The sequence below is a fragment of the Polyodon spathula genome, chromosome 29 (assembly GCF_017654505.1).
Source record: "Polyodon spathula isolate WHYD16114869_AA chromosome 29, ASM1765450v1, whole genome shotgun sequence".
NCBI classification, from domain to species: domain Eukaryota; kingdom Metazoa; phylum Chordata; class Actinopteri; order Acipenseriformes; family Polyodontidae; genus Polyodon; species Polyodon spathula.
Genome location: NC_054562.1, coordinates 2,637,945 through 2,657,271, shown reverse-complemented (window position 1 = coordinate 2,657,271; position 19,327 = coordinate 2,637,945). Strand labels below are relative to the sequence as shown.

At 45.9% G+C, this 19,327-nt stretch overlaps 1 protein-coding gene across 1 annotated transcript; it reads right to left on the bottom strand.

Moving 5' to 3' along the window:
- Positions 1-1,076: 1,076 nt before the first annotated feature.
- On the bottom strand, positions 1,077-18,467 carry si:dkeyp-69b9.6. The gene is made up of 3 exons (XM_041231966.1): positions 13,930-18,467; positions 9,816-10,088; positions 1,077-2,942 (listed from the first exon to the last, which is right to left on the bottom strand). Exons 1-3 carry the CDS (start codon positions 18,176-18,178, stop codon positions 1,411-1,413), a joined length of 6,054 nt encoding a protein of 2,017 aa, XP_041087900.1. The 5' UTR covers positions 18,179-18,467; the 3' UTR covers positions 1,077-1,410.
- Between the last annotated feature and the right edge of the window lie 860 nt (positions 18,468-19,327).

Genomic DNA, 19,327 nt, shown 5'->3' with positions numbered 1-19,327 from the left:
ACACTAAGAATAAATGTTAAGCATATAATTTGAAATAAAAGTTTATTTTTTTATTTTTTTATTCCTAAACAAAATGAAATGTTGGTTTTTATTTCTAAACTAACAAGGTGAGTCACCTGGGATGCCAACACGATTTCCTTCCACAGCAGCCTGAGAAATTACAGGAGACTCCAGCAAGCTCCTTCAAGAGATCAGCCTGGTTTACTCAAGTCATGGCGTGATCACGTAATTGCTGCACTGTGCTCGCTCTGAAAAGAGACCCCCATTCATCATTTTAAAATACGGTATTCCAATTGGACAAAGTGACGTCCCAATTAAATGACATAAACAGCATTGGGAGGAACCATCTCCCGTTCAAGCAAACTGTTATCAGTGTCCCCGTCAGGCAGTGCCGACTGTAGCGATGACATTTAAAGAATGAATTAAAGAAATGGTGATCTCTTGCCTGGCATTTTGAAACTGCTCGCTTCTAACACAGCGCCGCATGACTCTGTCCGTCGTTACGGGCTCCAGGGGAGAGCGCCTTGCTTATTGAACGCACCCCTTGCTGGCCACTCCCCCAGTGAAGTAGTTTGGTGTTACAGGCAGCAGAGACTCAGAAGGTGGGGCAATTAAGAGAGTTGGTGGGGGGGGGGGTCTTTCTATCCTTTCATTTAGTTTTTTCATTTTGTTGTGTTTTTTTAATTTACTACTTGTTTGTGAGTGTGAGGGAGCTGGTTGGGTTATATTTTTCTGTATTCACTACTCAACCTGAAATGGTTCAATCTGTGCATTACACTGCTGTGTGGACTGAACGGTGGAGGCGCCCTGCTTAAGAGGAGGAAGCGGCTTACTTCAGATTTGTAAGGGTTTTCTGTTCTGCTTTTGGCAAGACAGTTCCTTTATTCTACAGACAGTGCTGGACTAACTTTGGGTTGGTTGTACGGGACATTGTGTGCGTGTATATATATACACACACATACACACACTGTAGGGAGACTGGGGCTCCAACAGAGATGGATTTAACTCCTGTTGCATAGCAGTTCAGATCCACTCTGATTTTACTATGAGTTTATGAGTTTAATAACACACACCTGAGCTTATCTATACACACTGTAGCTAATCAAGCACATACTAAAACCTGGAAAATGCAACAGGAGCCTTATTTCCATACCTGTCTAATACATATAAACCCATGAACAATACAAGTTTATTTAAACAAAGGATTTTTTTTTTTTTTTTTAACCAAAGGTTATACTGAAATCAGTCAGGCAGTTTACCTCTTACTGATGTGTTTGCTGAGGTTTATGGTTTGTGCTTTCTTTTTGTTAGTTTTTTTCTTTATTTTTTGATTGATAAAGGGTTTACTATATATTATAAAGACATTTTATCACATCAATACCAGGGTCTAATATGTATTATAAAGACATTTCAGATGGCTGTCAAATCGGACAGCGTTCCTGCCTCGGGCTTGTCTTTCTGCCCTTGCTCCTCTGTGGAGTGCTTCCTCTGGCAGTGTCGTCTCAGTGTGGTTCTCTCAGTGAATCTCATCCGGCACACCTGGCACTGGTACGGCCGCTCCCCGGTGTGCACTCTCTGGTGCTGGACCAGCTCCCCCGGCTCTCTGAACCCCTTCTGACAGACGGCGCACTGGAAGGGCTTGCCAGCGTCGGAGTGGACATGCCGGTGGCGGGCAAGGTGCGAGGAGCGCTTGAAGGCCTTGCCACAGTCGGTGCACACGTAGGGCTTCATCTCCAGGTGAGTGATGCGGTGCCTCTCCAGGTAGGAGCGGTAGGGGAAGGCCCTGGAACACACCGTGCACACGTAGGCTTTGATGTGGGTAGGCTGAGGGCTGCCGGTGGCTCGCGGCAGTGCCGAGTCGCTCTGGTGCTCCCCGCTTTTGGGAGTCAGTATCGGCTGCGTGCACAGGGTGTAGGGGACCCCCATGGCGTCAATCAACAGGACCCCCGTCGCGCTGTACAGGTCCCCGGGGTCGGAAGTTTCAGGCGCTGCCGGCAGCAGGCTTTGTGGACAGTCCGGTTTGTGGGCACGCTTGGGTTTGGCGACAGCCAGCCTCGAGTCCGAATGTGCGCGGGGAAGAGTCCGAGCTGAGTCTATGATGTGTGATGGAGTTTCTCTTTGCACTTTCTGTTTTGTATCTTGTTTGGCTTTCTGTTTCTTATCTTGACACCTGGGTTCAGAATCAAAGTCTAATTCTGATTCTGAATCCGTGTTTTGTAGATTTCCATCTGCGTTCTGCAGTTCCTGTTTTGTGATCTGACAGCTTGTTCCATGTTCTCTGTGTAATCCAATATTGGGTTTGGCTTTCGTGTTCCTAGTTCCGTGGTTTTGGCGTTGCGATCTCTCTGTTCCCTCGCAGTTCAATTTCGTGTTGCGCCGTGGCGATGCAGTTTCTAAATTTAAATCCGAAAAAAGCCCATAGCAAACTAACTTGGTGCCTGCAGCGGCATTTAAACCCTGGTCCGATCCCGTGGTCTCTGAGAAATCCAGTCTCAGCTGCTGCTTCTTCTCGTATCGTTCACAACTGAGTCCCCGATCCGATCCTAATTCCAAACTCCTGAAAGTGCTGTCACCACTTTTGGGAATTGTTGTAGGATTTGTGGTTTCCATGTTCAAGTCATGTTTCCCAATAGGATTTGTCCCACTCAGTTTCCTTTTCCGAGATTTATTTCCGGAATCTGGCTCCAAATTCAAGGCGGTTCTCACATCCTGTTGCGTTTCGTTGTGGATCTGAGGATCTGGAGTAAGAGTGTTCACACCAGTGTTTGTGTCTGAGGTCGTGCTCAAGTTCATATTGATTTCTTGTTGTCTTTTACTACCGATTTGTAAATCTGGAGTAAGTGCGTTCACATCTGAACTCATATCAGAATCAACGTCCATTTTCATGTCTTGCAGTGATTTGCTCCAGGCGTGTGACTGTTCGTTCACGCAGGTGTTTCTATATCAATGTGAATTTGTACCCGACTCCATGCTGGCTTCTTGTGTCTTACTGAATGTGGATGAAGTTCCATTCCAATCTTGAGTTTGTTTCATATTGTCTATTCTCCATTGCTGAGTTTTCCTGGACAGTGTTGGTTAACATCTGAACTTGTGTTGCAGTTTGGATTGGTATTGGAGCCTTTTGTACAGATTATCTGAATCGGGCAAGTTTAATCTCTCTGCACGCATTTTGAGATCAAGCTGCTTTCTTGTTTGCATTCCCTCTATCTCTTCTCTTCCTTTCCAAAGAAATAATTCCTGTTTATTTCGTGAATGCTTGCAACACAATCTTTCTTTCTTCTGTTTATAGTCAGGGAATTTCAAGTAAACTAAACACTGTAAAGAGACAAAAAATATATATAATTTTTTGCAAAATACCGTACAAAACTCTGCTAAAGAATGTCCTAACAACACCTGTCCTCAATGCTGCTGTTCTGCACCACCTGTCCTCAATGCTGCTGTCCTGCACCATACCTGTCCTCAATGCTGCTGTCCTGCACCACGCCTGTCCTCAATGCTGCTGTCCTGCACCACGCCTGTCCTCAATGCTGCTGTCCTGCACCACACCTGTCCTAAATGCTGCTGCTGTTCTGCACCACACCTGTCCTCAATGCTGCTACTGTCCTGCACAACATCTGTCCTCAATGATGCTGTCCTGCACCACACCTGTCCTCAATGCTGCTGTCCTGCACCACACCTGTCCTAAATGCTGCTGTGCACACCTGTCCTGCACCACACCTGTCCTAAATGCTGCTGTTCTGCACACCTGTCCTCAATACTGCTGTCCTGCACACCTGTCCTCAATGCTGCTGTCCTGCACCACGCCTGTCCTCAATGCTGCTGTCCTGCACCACCTGTCCTTAATACTGCTGTCCAGCACCACACCTGTCCTCAATGCTGCTGTCCTGCACCACACCTGTCCTCAATGCTACTGCTGTCCTGTACCACACCTGTCCTCAATGCTGCTGCTGTCCTGCACCACACCTGTCCTCAATGCTGCTGCTGTCCTGCACCACACCTATCCTCAATGCTGCTGCTGTCCTGTACCACACCTGTCCTCAATGCAGCTGTTCTGCACCACACCTGTCCTCAATGCTGCTGTCCTGCACCACACCTGTCCTCAATGCTGCTGTCCTGCACCACACCTGTCCTCAATGCTGCTGCTGTTCCTGCTTTTCTTCCTGCCTGTTATTGTCCACCTTTTGGTGCTTTAAAACTGAACTTCAAATTCCTCCAGTTCTGCCTTTTGGTAACTAATTGGAATTTGGCCTAAAATTAAGCCTGTGCACTTATACAACTCTCAAATCGTTCTTGTTCTTTGTGTTTGTCATTATCTGGAGCACCTGAATCACCCTTTCACCTACGCACTGCAACCCACACGTTCACAGTCGCGTAGCTTGAGTTTAATTCTGCATTGTACAGAACATCACAATCACACTGGACGGTTGTTGTCAACACTATCTGAGACTTGCTACAGTAGACTCTGCAGTACTAGTGCTAGAAGAACAGCAGCAGAAGAACTACAGAAGATATTTTTCCATTCAAAGTGACTCTCAAATTCATGTCCGTACTACACCAGCAAAGTCTGCATCGATTTGTTGATGGCAGCCCAACTCACAAACTTTCATCAGCTTGAGACGGTAACCTTTTCAATTGCTTTGTTATTTAATCCACAACCCTTAGTTCTCAAGAACCTTATTAATCAGCTTCACAGATTTCAAGATTTCCCTGAAATGTACCCACTGCTGTGTAACATGTAGCTCCCCCTGAAAATTCCCATTTCGGAAAGAATAGTAGAAATATATATATTTTTTATCACTTAAATAAATAGAGCAAACATTAGCTTTATTGACACACTACTTATTACTAGAGTGGGCGAACAGAGCGTGATCGTGTTCATCCCCTACAGAAGTACAGTCTGAGCATATCATCAATGCGAGTGATTGAGTTCCTCCTCTATGAGAAGGACAGTGTGTGTGTATCATCAATGCGAGTGATTGAGTTCCTCCTCTATGAGAAGGACAGTGTGTGTATCATCAATGCGAGTGATTGAGTTCCTCCTCTATGAGAAGGACAGTGTGTGTGTATCATCAATGTGAGTGATTGAGTACCTCCTCTATGAGAAGGACAGTGTGTGTGTATCATCAATGCGAGTGATTGAGTTCCTCCTCTATGAGAAGGACAGTGTGTGTGTATCATCAATGCGAGTGATTGAGTTCCTCCTCTATGAGAAGGACAGTGTGTGTGTATCATCAATGTGAGTGATTGAGTTCCTCCTCTATGAGAAGGACAGTGTGTGTATCATCAATGCGAGTGATTGAGTTCCTCCCCTATGAGAAGGGCAGTGTGTGTGTATCATCAATGCGAGTGATTGAGTTCCTCCTCTATGAGAAGGACAGTGTGTGTGTATCATCAATGCAAGTGATTGAGTTCCTCCTCTATGAGGACAGTCTGTGTGTATCAGTGAGTGTGTATCATCAATGCGAGTGATTGAGTTCATCCCCTCCCCCTCCTTTTATTTCTGCTATAGGTCTGTCCTAAATATGTTTGTGTGTTCATATGTTTAACAGAGCTCTAAAGTCGCTACAAATTGTAAAACCTGTTATATTTAGAGTATATAATAATCTCTCAAAATACAATACAAACCTCACAAAACTCTTTTGATTGTGCAATTCACCTAGATTACATTCGGCACAAAACAAATAAATTTTTCTCAGTATTTTATTGTATAACAGTTTGCTTTTAAGATAAGTGACATCAATGTTGTGACTTTATAATACTTTACAAAACTAGTGATACTGAATCTTTGATAAACGAGCTAAATCTATGGGCTGTATTTAAACTGCTGTTCGTGGGGTTGGGGAGTTATATGATCATTAGTTGTGTGTTTTTGTCCTTTTTCGAGGTTTGTAATGAAATGAAAGAGATTTACAAGAAAATCGCATTCATTTTCATATCAATAATAATTAATAATAATAATAATAATAATAATAATAATAATAATAATAATAATAATAATGTCCACAGATATATTATTTCTTTACAAATGTTTTAAATTTGACATTTTGGATTCACTTGTTGTGACTGAAGAGACATTCTCAAACAATATTTACTGTCTAATATTATTATAAAAACTACGACGAATGCGCGCAACAGCGTGCTTTCCGTAAATCGGAAAGTCTCAATGAACGCGCTGTTCTGTTTAGCTCGCTAATTGTCAAGTTAATTAGTTTGAAATGTTTAAAGTGAAACGCCGCTTTCTACTCACCCCAAAACATTTCAGAGGCTTGTTGAAGCCCCCTCGGTCAAAACGGGGTCCCGCACCAAAACAGTGCCGGGGCGACACAAGGACAAGGAGCTGGTACTTTGTGTTCCCATTACACATTTTCAACTGAGTTGAAGAGAGACGTCGTTGTGATGATTATTATTATTATTATTATTATTATATTATTATTATTATTATTATTATTATTATTATTATTATTTTTAAATGTAGAGTTAATGTGAAAATGGATTGCTTATGATTTTGTTTCGACTATTAGGAGAGGACGAATGTATCGCGAGGTAAAAACTATATACAGTAATAAAGGTCAACGTGTCCTAGTTAAATTTGTGTATTTTTTATCTCAACTTTCTAAACATTATTTAAAGCGTTTCTAAAAATGTAGGATGCTTTTTTAAACGAGAACACCCTCTTCGAGTTACCGGTAGAGTTCCCGGCTGAACTGGTATTTGTAGTCCGTCAAAGAGGCGCCATTTCTTGAATTTGTAGTTCTCTAACTATTTCAGGGTGTGTGCTCTTCTGGGATTTGTAGTTATTTTTTGTCCATGGCGTTTGTAAGGGGTGTGGCACATTACAATCATTTTCATATAAAAACAGCAAGGAAAAGCATCTATAACAATATATACACTTCTATAACAAGGTACTTGTTCATAATACCCAAGTATTGAGATGCTCTGGTTTTAATGGAGAAGTGGACTTGATTACTTTGATGCCACCTTTAAAAAGGAGTTAGCAGATGGTTTCATAAAAAGACATTTACATTTGTGAAAGAAATACTTTCCAAGTAACAAGATACAGTTGATAACATCTCAGGCTTCAGTGTTTTCTATTGTATTAAAAACAAAGTCTCTCAAAGCACTGTACAATACAAAGCATCACAATAAAATACATTTGTATCAGGATCTCAAGGCGTGTCACATACACAAAACTGCCAACAATTACCCCATTACATTAAAAACAGTCTGATAAAGAGTATGCTGAACACAGCAATTCAAAATGATATTTAAAAATCATTGTAAATAAAACAATAACGAGTTTAAAACCATGTAATAAAAATAGAATTTAAAAAAGGACAAAAAGAAATTGTAGTTTAGATTGTAAAATAGGAACACAGATAGAAAAGCTACTATCGATTATATATATATATATATATATATATATATATATATATATATATATATATATATATAAATAAAATCAGTGATACAACTGATTTCCTCTCTGTTTAGTCTCTCTTAAAAGCAGGAGGTTAGGCCGTTTCCTTGTCACTATGCTGCTGTGCAGTATTGAAATGTTCTGCCATATAAAGCAGTGCAATCTACCACACAGAGCAATGTTTACAGCTCTCTCCTGTGTGTTTAATGAATGTGTTGTTCGGGTAAAGTAGACTGTATATTGAAATGTTATTAATGAGTTCTACTGGAATCAATGCATCTCAACACTAGAATCAATGCAATACCTGGTACTAGATTTCGAGTTTCGCAGCAAAACAGGCATGTTTGTATCTCTGTCTCAACACAGCTGTGTTTGTAATGCTTGTTAACATTAAAATCAAGCCCCAGTTATTATCACTGAGTCCCTTTCAAGTGATTTTTAAGTAGCTGCAGATTTCATCTTGTTAAGCCCCTTTAACACTGGCATGCTCTACCCGGGTCAGAACCTACCTGGCTCAGGACCCGGTCTCGGGTACGCAATTTCACACTGCTTTTGATACAGCAGGGTTGACCAGGGTGACAGATGCAAGCGCACAATGCGAGGATCAATGCCCTGGAAGCAGCTTGTTACTGACGCTTCTGGCTGTTTGTTATGTCCTCAGCTTGCGAACGGCCGTCATGCATTTTGTCTCATTCAACCCGGTCAAAGCTTGTCGACCCACATCCTGAGGTGGGTCACCGGGACCTGGTTCAAACCGGAAACAACCCAGGTATGTGTTTTCACACTACAAGGGATTGTGACCCGGGTAGGAGTGTGTGACAGAAATACAATGATTCTTGGTCGTAAATCTCCCTCCTAACCTGTCAGGGCGCTAAGCAGCAAGAACAGAGTTCTTTGGACGGGCTGGTCTGACGGGAAGTCGGCCAGTCTGGAAGAAAGCGAGAACGCATTGACCTGGAAGGGAAACGACATGGCAGCCGCAGATTGGACAGGCGGTTGCACTCGTTTACCAAGGGGGCATGTGTGACAGCATAAAAGAGGACGGAGAATTGCAATCTGCTCCTTTGCTTTGTGTTATTGAACCAAAAAGGGCTGTGACAGACCCCACAGCCACTGTTTCAGCATCGTGTTTTGTGTAATTCGTCTTGTTTCTGAATCGCTAGATGGCTAATATGATTCTGGAGCTGGGGCCGGGGGCCAGCACTAACCAGAACAGCACTACGCTACTGTCACAAAATAAACTGTATCACTAACCATGAGCACTACAGCACGCACCCAGGACTGGTGACCGTGTCGGTATTATTGTGGGGCAGATACATATTGTTTATTGTTTAGGGTCTTAAAAGCCTGCTTTGTCTCCCCTGTGCTGTGCATTGCCGGTAGATTATTGTTTATTAGTCACCAGACCGGGATATAAAAATAACGCACACTTTCCAAACTGGATTACAAGGCTCTGTCTGATTAATTACTGCACTCCATCACCCTTGCACCTGTCTACAATCAACCACTTTGCCAGAGTGTCAGTGTGAAAGGACCTTTAGACTTGCACTGCCCCTTCCTGCCTTTCTATGTTTGCAATCAGAGATCTTCTTATTATTGGACTTACTCAAATACTGAGCAACGCTGTCTAGTGAGCTGTCATTTTGAATCAAGTTTGCTTTTGTTTTGCTGCTAATACACTAGCTGAACACTCTGGTGCTTACTAATATAAATACACTTTGGCAGATCTAGCCTTTGTTACATATGTATTAGGACACCATTTATAAAACTCAGGGTATGTCATGTTTGAGGCCACTGCTGTATAATATATAAAACTATGGAGATTGAAGCTCAGGGGGACTGTCTGAATCGTGTTTGGTGTTGCTGTATAATATATAAAACTATGGAGATTGAAGCTCAGGGGGACTGTCTGAATCGTATTTGGTGTTGCTGTATAATATATAAAACTATGCAGATTGAAGCTCAGGGGGGCTGTCTGAATCATGTTTGGTGTTGCTGTATAATATATAAAACTATGCAGATTGAAACTCAGGGGGCTGTCTGAATCGTGTTTGGTGTTGTACAATATATCTGAAACAAAAACACATTGGAAATGTGAAAAAAGAAGTTATCAAATTTGCCCAGCCATTTAGAGATATCAAAAACACAAGCCAAGCTTCAAGAAATCATTGAGGGAACCTTACCCAGCACAAAACAGGCACAAATGTAAAACCGATGGGGCCAAAGTTACCCCAATTGCTTTGTCTAACTTGTATCAAAAACACTGTTTGCCATTTTTTCACTTTCAGATATCACTTATTTTTTTCCACTTAATGGATAATAACAGACACACACATTACGGGAATAGCTAAATTGTTATATAGATAAGTAGCAGGGGCCGTTGTGCCCGTAAACTTACCGATCCTCCAGCGTAGCACCGATGGCTGGAACATCTCACCTCCAAGGGCGGAGGAGGCGTGCTGCGTGCGCAGGCACCGCACACAGAGGAGGTGCTTGTCCTGTCCAGGAGGCATCGCCTTGCAGGACGTGCAAGCATGGAATTTAGCCATGCTTGATGTTTCTATTTGCGTTGAGAACACCAGAGGAGTGAAGCGGGTGATATCGAAGTGCTGGGGCACGGAGCGCACCAGAGGGTGCTGAAGCACCAACCGCGAGAGTCTAAGCACCGAGGCTTTGAGGCACAGAGGGCATAAGCACCAAGGTACTTGGCAGATGCTTAGCCTGAACCGCGTGCAGTCACACACAACCAGGGCACCATGTAGCGTACGCCAGGGTGGAGCACAGGCTGAAGAGCTGCGACAGCAGAGTGGACTGCTTGTGGCTTTTCTATTCTTACTATTTAACTGCAACAGCAGTAAGATAAAAACACACGCACACACAACAGCAAGCTGCAGTTAGAACGGGCCGAGACAATCTGGAGGAATCAGCCAACAACAGATGCTGCAGAGTTAGACTACAATCGCAAAGTGAAGCAGGCTGTTGAAAAAGAGAGGATTATTTAACAAAGCGATGTTGCGCAGCGTTTATAGACTACAGTCTATAAGACGGCGAGTTTCTGATTCCGGGGAAGTGGCAAGCAGACTTCCAGAAATATAAATACTGCAGGGGAACTATTTCACACAGACTCAATCACAGCACCTGGAGAGGTTAGTATACCTACCTTACCTACCTGTGTGAGAAGCCAAAGAGGAAATGAGCTCCGTGGAGTGACTGTTTGTTCCCTTGGGAGGCGGGATCGAGGACGTCATTCCTTGGAGGGGCCTATCGACAGCTCTGACATAAAATGCTAAGTCAAAACCTGACCCGTGGCAGGCAATCCCAAAAGAGTTGGTTGGTGGTTGTCTTCAAATTGAAAGGGAACCGCTACTCCACATGTAAAGTGTATATACTGAGACTGGTTCCCCTGATTGTTACCAATGTTATCAGTTATCCCTATTTTAATATGTTATTTAAAGATAACAACTGAAAATGCAGAACACTATGTATAATATATATATCAAGCATCAAAATAAATCACTATTAGAACACATTTGTTAAATAAATAAATAAGGTATATAAATGATGGAGATTAACAAAATATTTTTGGTTTCTTTTTTTAATCTCTCGATCTTTCATCCTTGCCCATGACACCCTTCAGTGACAATGACTGAAGCACTTAATCACCTAATTAGTGAGACAGTTGATTGGATGCTGGATATGGAGTGATTTCAGCTGTTGAATTGCAAGCGTGAATAAAAGCAATAAAGAAAAATCACAGAAAAAAAAAAAACCAATATGCCACGTCTGTGAAGAGAGCAGCGCCTTCGTGAAGATCGGCATGCTGGAGGCTAGACTAGGGCAGCGGGCTGTGGCTCACAGTCTTCGGTTCTCACAGCCAGCAGCTTCAAACCTGGGAGATAGTATAACCAGAAACACTCTGTCAATGACAGGCCACCAACTGGGAGACCAAGAGTCACAACACCTGCCCGAGATCAACAGATCATTCTTCTTGATGTCGATTGTTAATCAGCACGATAAAAAGTCACTGCACCTGCTCTAAAACAGAGTTTGTCATTTTTTGACCACATCTAGTGAATTTTATCCAAATATAAGTGACACTTTTCTTTTGATGCTCAGTATATAAAACTACGGAGACTGAAACTCAGAGGACTGTCTGAATCATGCTTGTTACCCAGACAGACATACAGATAAGATATTACACAGTAAAGTTGGGAATCATCATTTTTAATACACACATATATATATATATATATATATATATATATATATATATATATATATATATATATATATATATATATTATTATATATACTTCTTTGTAAATTTGTCAAATTTAGTTCAAACAGTTAAACATTTCTCAATGTATTAAATTATTTTCCTCCCTCTGTGGAAAATAATATATATTTTTTAAATTGTAATAAAAAAACTTTAAATATTAACAAAACACACAGTAAAAGCATATAAAATACAGACTGATACTTAAGAAAAAAGAACCGATCTCCCAAACTGCAGAACAATCCTGATACTGGGTAAAACAGCCTGTTAGAAGATGTGCTAGCCACGCTCTTTGAAAAACTCTCTCACGTCAAATTGTTCCTGTCTTTTCCAAAAACTCAACTATACAATACTGACAGGGGGTAGTGAAAATGGTACTGAAGCTATTGAAGGGGAGGGAAAACCTTAGAGGCTACACCTTTAAGAGAAAATATTACAATTGAAGTTAAACTATACAATACAGAGGGCCAGTGAAAGTGGCACTGTTGTTATTGGGTGGGTGCATTTAACCCTCAATTACAATTCAAGCACTTAAAAAGAATCTGATAATCTTAGAGGGCTTTTATTTCTTTATCTTTTTATGCAGTTTGCAATCATTTTGAGGGCTTCTCATTATTCCAATTACTCAAACTTTTTTTTTACTAAAGGTGCTTCTCCTTTTTAGTCGCCAGCCATAGATAACGCAGGCTAGATTTGCCAGTCTTTATGCGCCACTTTGGATTTCCTTTTGCTTTGTTGCAAATACACTAGCTGTGCAATAGATGGCGCTGGCTCTTCCTGATAAAGACACTGGCTGATCTAGCCTGTGTTACACATGTTTATGGCAGGCAACTAGAACTGGAAAGCAACTCTTGATCTCCATAGTTAATACACCTCAATACAGAAAAAAAACAGTATTGAGTGATTGCAGTAATAAGAAGCAGCACATAATAGAAAGATAAGGGGAGGTACTTTTATTTATTGTGAAAAATGATTAGCATGGATGTTCAGCTATACAATGGTGCGGGAGTCAGTGAAAATGACACTGAAGCTAATACAGCAGAGGAGTGGATTGTAAAACCTCAAGGAACGCATCTTCAACGTCACTATAATAAAGTAGCTACAGCTAACAAAACAGTTCCATTCATTTTCTCCTCCCTGCATATCTATTCGCTACACGGGTCTCAAATGTGCAGTTTTGAAAGGTTTTACAGCAAACCTGGATTTTCAAGGGTAAAGAAAACTGTTTGCACAAGCCCTGCTTTCAGATAGTGTCACACTTCCTTGGTCACCTGGAGGGTGAAATTACACCCCTTCAACGGCTTCTTTCATTGACCAATCAGCTGCTGCTTCCGCTGTTGACTGACACGCTGTCAGACAGTGACCCGAAGACAACGCCGAGACCCAGGAAGTAAAGCGCTAACTTCTTGGAAGGCCGCGCAAGAAATGTTGCTAAAACATATTTGAAACTTGCACATTTGAGGCCTGTGTAGTGAATGGAAATGCAGGACAGGCCAGATGTAGGGAATTATTTTGTCAGCTACTAACATATTTAAATGGTTATTATATCGGAATATTTTCATGTTTAAAATGATCACACGTTCTGCAAAAAATGAATTATTTTTTTCAAGCTTTGCTTGAATCATCTCTATAAGTAGCACTCTGCGTTAGTTTCAGTGTGCCATACATAACCAAGTATTACCAACTCCTAAATAAAAACTACAATGAAAGCACAAGGGGTCTGTGTGATGAGAATTCTGCAAGCGACGATCAGAAGTGTTTCCTCTGGAAGTTACTTCTCCTTCTCTAGCACAGGAGGGATATCTACAGAGCTTGTCTAGTGTCTTGTTTTCCCCACGTGTGTCGAATCCTCTGCAATTCTGATCATTTTAAGGTTCCTCCTTTGCATTGTTTTTAATGTGAGCGCCGTCTTTAAACAGCTTCAGTCTTCAGTGTGAAGTTTAGCATCATGAGATGGGTCAGTAATATTTTAAAGATGCCACTCAAAATCATGCAAAGTATCCCAACCCATGATAGTTCCATTAAAGGAGAATCAACTTCCAGAAGAAATGTTTCAATTCTCATTTTAGAGGCTTAGTGCTAGAACAGTAACGTAATTTGGCTGATATCTTCTTAAAAAAAACCTCCATAGTTGTGATAACAGATCTCAAACAAACAAAGCCCCCCCCCCCCCCCACCGCCCTTCTGTTTTGTTCAAACTAAGGAGAGGAGAGGGGAGGGGAGAGAGAGGAGAGGCAAGGGGGTTCCCCAGTCTCTCCTCTCAGTCTCCTGTGCTGCTTTCCCATGCACATCTCCCTGTGTCTCTCCAGCAGCCGCCGGTTCCAGAACTTCCTCTGACACATGCCGCAGCAATGGTTGCCTTGCTTCACGTGCCAGCCGCGGTGCCCCAAGAGGCGCAGGAAGCTGCTGAACCCGCGCCGGCAACCCTGGCACCCCCACCTCCTCCCAGCAGCCCCCCGCCCCAGCCGTCCGTCCTGTGGCTCGGAGTGCCGGGAGGAGCGGTGAACCAGGAGCTGGGAGAGCCGTGAGAAGCTGGCCCTAGCACAGACGGTACAGGGGAATCGCTTGTCGGTGTGGCTCCTCCCGTTCCTCCTCCTCTTCCTCTTGGCCTTTCTCTTCTTCACCCGCAGCGCTTTCTTCTTCCCCTGCGAGGCGAAACCAGGGTCGTAGCTCAGCAATGAGGGGTCGGGGTTCGGGGTCGGGGCGTAAGAGAGGCCAGATGGGGTCCTGATCAAGGGGTCACCCCCAACCTGGTTCAGGACTGGTTCCTTCAGGTTCGACGGGACGAAGAAAGGGATGCCAGACGGGTTCGGGGGAGAGAGTTGCAGCAGGGCGTCGGTGGCAGCCTGGCTTTCGGAGATCGCAGAGCCGGCGGTGCCGTTGTTGGCGGGGCCCGCGCTCTTGCCCCGGCCATGCTGAGCTGCCCTGTGCCTCGCCAAGCTGTTGGCATAACCGAAAGACTTCCCGCAGACCTCGCAGCTGAACAGCCTTTCTCTGGTGTGCACGGCCTGGTGCGCAGTCAGGTGGAACGAGTGCTTGAAACTCTTCCAGCAAATCTGGCAGGTGAAGGCCCGGGTTTTGTTTAAATCCTGAAGGGAGGCAGGATTAGCGGAGGAGCAGGCGGGGGCTGCGACAGACGGGTAGGCGAAATAGCCCTGCAGACCTAGACTAGCAGAGGCAGGAGCCAAAGCAGCAGTGTGATTGTTGTTGCTGTTGTTGCTGTTGGCGTAGTCGGTCCTCGTGTGCAGCTTGGAGTGTCTCTTCAGGCTCTGTGCATAGCCAAAGTCTTTCCCACAGGAGGAGCACTTGTAGTTCTTCTCCCCGGTGTGCACTGTGCGGTGCTTGGACAGGTGGAATGCCTCCCGGAAGTACTTCCCACAGACCGGGCAGCGGTGCGGCTTCTCCCCTGTGTGGATCCTGTCGTGGCGTCTCAGTGTCTCCCTCCTGCTGAAACCCCTCCCGCACACGCTGCACAGAAACAGCTTCTCCTTGCCGCCACTGTCCCCCTCCCCTTCCACCTTCACCTTCCTCCCACCCCCTTCCTTTCTCCTCGACTTCCTCTTCACCCTCAAGTCCTCTCCTCTGTACCCCTTCTCGGCTCCCAGCCCGAGCCCCCCCAGGGCTCCCAGTCCGCTGAGCCCCAACCCTCCCAGCAGCCCTCCGATAATGTCCCTCCTCTCCTCTCCCCCGGCCCCCCCTCTCCCTGGCACGTCGTCCCCGGGAGGCAGGAGGGAGATGGCGGCCGCCACTGCGTTGTTAGTGCTGCTGTTGTCATCCTCCTGGTCAGAGTCCTCAAGAAGGGAGGAGAGGGGGAGGTGGGGATGAAGGTTGGGGGCTAGGGGCACTTTTCTTAGGTACTGCTGCTGCTGCTGTTGAGGGTTGGGGTTTAGGTTTGTGTCTCGGAAGTACTGCACAGGAGCTCTGGTGCCTCTCCCTATTTCTCCCCCACTTTCCTTGCCCTCCTCTGGGCCGGGCTGGGAGGTCGGCTGCCGGAATCTCTCTGCTTCCTCCACTATCACCCCGTCTCGAAAGGCGAACGCAGAGCGTCTCGCGGTGGCATGGGACTGCTGCTGGGCCGAGGGGTAGTGCAGGGAATCGGGGTTGAAGACGGAGTTGTCAATTTGGGAGGAAGACTGCGAGGTTCTGGTTTGGAACAAGCCGGCGGAGGAGGATGAAGAACAGGAGGAGGAGGAGGAAGAGGAGGAGGAGGATGAGGAGGAGGAAGAGGAAACAGTCCCTCCAGCTTTCCCGCTCCCCACCTGCTGCCTGTAAAGCTGTTGGCCGCTGTCTTCGACTTTCCTTTCGCTTGCGCTCTCATTCATCCCCCTGCTAGCCTCCGAAGCTCCTCTGTACAGAACCAGAGGGCTAACGCTGGAGGAGGAAGGGACTGCGAAGGACTCTCCGTCCAAACCGCCTTTTATAATAAACACCCTCCCCTGTCCTTCCTTCTCCCTGCTGCCCTGCTCCCCCGCAATGCCCCTGGCCCTGCCATAGCGCCCGTCGGTCCCGATGGTGAGTGGCGTCCGGGGGGGCTGCTCCAGCTGGGTCGGGGCTCCCCCTGCACTTCTCCGGGGAGGCTTACCGCAGTTTCCCGAAGCCCGATGGTTGAGCAGTGATGTGGCCTCCCGGTAGCAGCGGCCACAGGCCTGGCAGCGGAAGGGCTTGTCCTCGTGGATCTTCTCATGGCGGGTAAGGCTCTCGCGGCGGTTGAAGGCTCGCTGACACACCGCACATGCGAAGGGCCGGGCCCCCGAGTGGATGACCCGGTGCTGGAGCAGGTGCCCACGCTTCTTGAACCCCTTCCCACACTCCAAGCACTTGTGGCACTTTTCCGATTCCCCTTCCACGGAGATCGGAGCCGTTGCTCCGGCCTGGCCATCTTCCAGGGGGGGGTCGGGAGTGGGAGCCGGCACCGTCGTTGTGGCGACCAAACCGTGACTCCGCAGGTGCCTCCGCAGGCTGGACAGGTGTGTGAAACTCTTCCCGCACTCTCCGCACTGGTAGAAGCGCTCCTTCTCCGGGTCTGGGACATTCTCCGGGGAGAGCAGCTCTTGGGAAGCTTTGCCAGCAGGGCTGGACGAGCTTGTGTGCGGGCTGCCATTAGCAGCAGCGTCGTTAGTAGTATTACTATTACTGTTGCTGCCGTTGCTAGTGCTGTCGGCTTTTCTCTGAGGCAGGTAGCCAGCCATGGCTTTCTTCCTCCGACCCCCGCTCCCCCCTCCTCCCCCACAGCCCCCTTCCGATTTGGGGGCCTCGTCCTTGGGCACGGTGACAAGCGGTGGGGGCAGCAGGCCAGGGTGGCACACGGCATTAGACTCCTGCATCAGGGCAGCGGCAAGCTGGTTAGAGGACAGCACCGGGATCCCTTGCAAGCCCTGGAATTCAAAGCCTGCATTCGAGGAGGCAGTTATGAGCTGGGGGTTGGGGTGTGAGTGCATGGCAGAGGGGTGATGGTGCTGCTGGTGCTGCTGCTGGTGCTGGTGCTGCTGGGAGTCAGGGTGGTGGTTCTGGGAGTGCTGGGAGTTCAGATGGGAGCTGTGCTGGTTCAGCCCCAAGCCCAGTGAAGAGCTCTGTTGCTGGGCAACCAAGAACTGCTCCAGATTGGAATTGGGAGCCGACAGGAAATACTGATTGGCCGCCAGCATGCAGCTGAACTGCTGGTGCAGGTTCCGCGGGTCCATGTTGTTCTGCCCGCTGAGCTGGTGCTGGGCACCCCCCCCAGTCAGGCCAGGCTGGTGGAGGGCAAGACTTGGGTGCAGCGGGGGTGGGCCGGAGCCAAACAGGTCCGCGCCGGCCCCAGCAGCGCCCCCGGCACTGGGGAACCTCTGAAGGGAGGAGTCCTGGTTCAGCCCAGGGTCCGTGGGGTGAAAGGGGGCCACAGACTTCAGAAACTGCTGGTAACGTGAATCCCCCGCTTTCGATTTGCGGTGCACTGGCTGCTGCTGCGTCACGGATTGCATTTTGGGGAACCCTGTGCCGCCGGCCTGTGGCTGCTCAGAGAAAATGGGGCGCACGTTCGGCAGGTTGCCTAGTCCCAGCCCTGTCAGGTTAGCCAGTCCGCCTGGGTCCTGTCTGTCAAGCCCAGAAATCCCACTTTTGAACTGGTGGTGCTGGTGGCTGTTTAGCATTTCCAGTATGTCCATGGAGTACTTGCCAAACTGAAGCATTTCCCAGTCTGTGGCACTGGCAGACTGGGAGGGGGGGACTGAGCCGACTGTACTGGTATTTCCACTGGTCCCGCCGCGGCCAGTACTGGAAGAATTGGTCCCGCTTGCGCTGTTAGTGTTGTTACTGGAGTTTGCAGTCGTGTTGGAAGTACTGCTACTGGCGGCGCTGGAGTTTCGTCGGCTGGAGCCACTGGTTTCCATTGCGGCTCCTTCCCCTCTCGCTCTCTTTCTGTCTCTGTCTTTGTTCACAGCTCCCTCTGCTGGTCTGGAGGAGTCAATGCTGCTGAAAAAGAAAGACAATTCATAAGTATATAACATCACATGAGAATAGTAGCTTAAATTCTAGGGGCTTAGAGATCTCACCAGGGGTCAATTATTATTATAATTACAGCTGTCCAGGTAAGCTGCATATTGGGTGTTTTACACATTGAAAAATATGAATTATACATGATATTTAATTTGAGCAATTTCACTGCACAGCTTGCATGTTATCAAGCTTGATGTACTTCGTTGGTACGTAAGTCTCAATGGTCAACTGTGAACATCCCTATTGTGGAAGGTTAATCTATATAATAAATCCAATATTCTGTGTTTGGAATGTCAGGATGCTGTATATTACTATAGCAAGGTGATCAATATGGAACACAATAATACTGTTTCTTTGCATTAGTGCAGTATTGCTTCAGTTTTTTAACCCTTTGCGGTCCTGTGTCGGACCAGGTCCGACATTGCAATTCTCCCTTTCCAGTCCGATGTAGAACCCTGTCCGATATCATCAAAAAGAAGTCAAGCGCAGGTCTCTAGTAGTTTTTTCTCCGGAAAAAGGCGAGAAAACCTTTCAATGGCCGAGAAAAGCTTAAAAAAAAAAAGGGGGGGGGGGGGGTTTGGGGGCGGATCTGAGCAATACACAGAGGGTTTGAGATCTGTCCTCTAAATCACTGCAAGAAGAGAGATTTAAAACAAAACCAAAAAAAAACATAGCAAGTGCTCTGGCTTTTCAGTCCCGTACCACTTCATGGATATTTGTTGCTGTGTTACCTGTTTGACAATGTGGGCAATAATCCTGACACTATCAGTGCACTGGAGTAGACATTCTCGAAAGAGCTTTGAAACAGTAAGTGTAAAAAGTTGTCAGGATGCTAACAATGAAATAGCAATGAGAGGTGGGGGCATGTGACACTATTTCCAGAACCCCGCTACTTACCATTTGAAGCAATGTTGCATTTTACTCACATATACATTCAGAACTGCACACCTATACATTCAGAACTGCACACCTATACACTGAACAAAAATATAAACGCATCATGCAACAATTTCAAAGATTTTACTGAGTTACAATTCATATAAGGAAATCAGTCAATTGAAATAAATTCATTAGGCCCTAATCTATGGAAAAGGTAGGGGCGTGGATCAGAAAACCAGTCAGTATCTGGTGTGACCACCATTTGCCTCATGCAGTGTGAC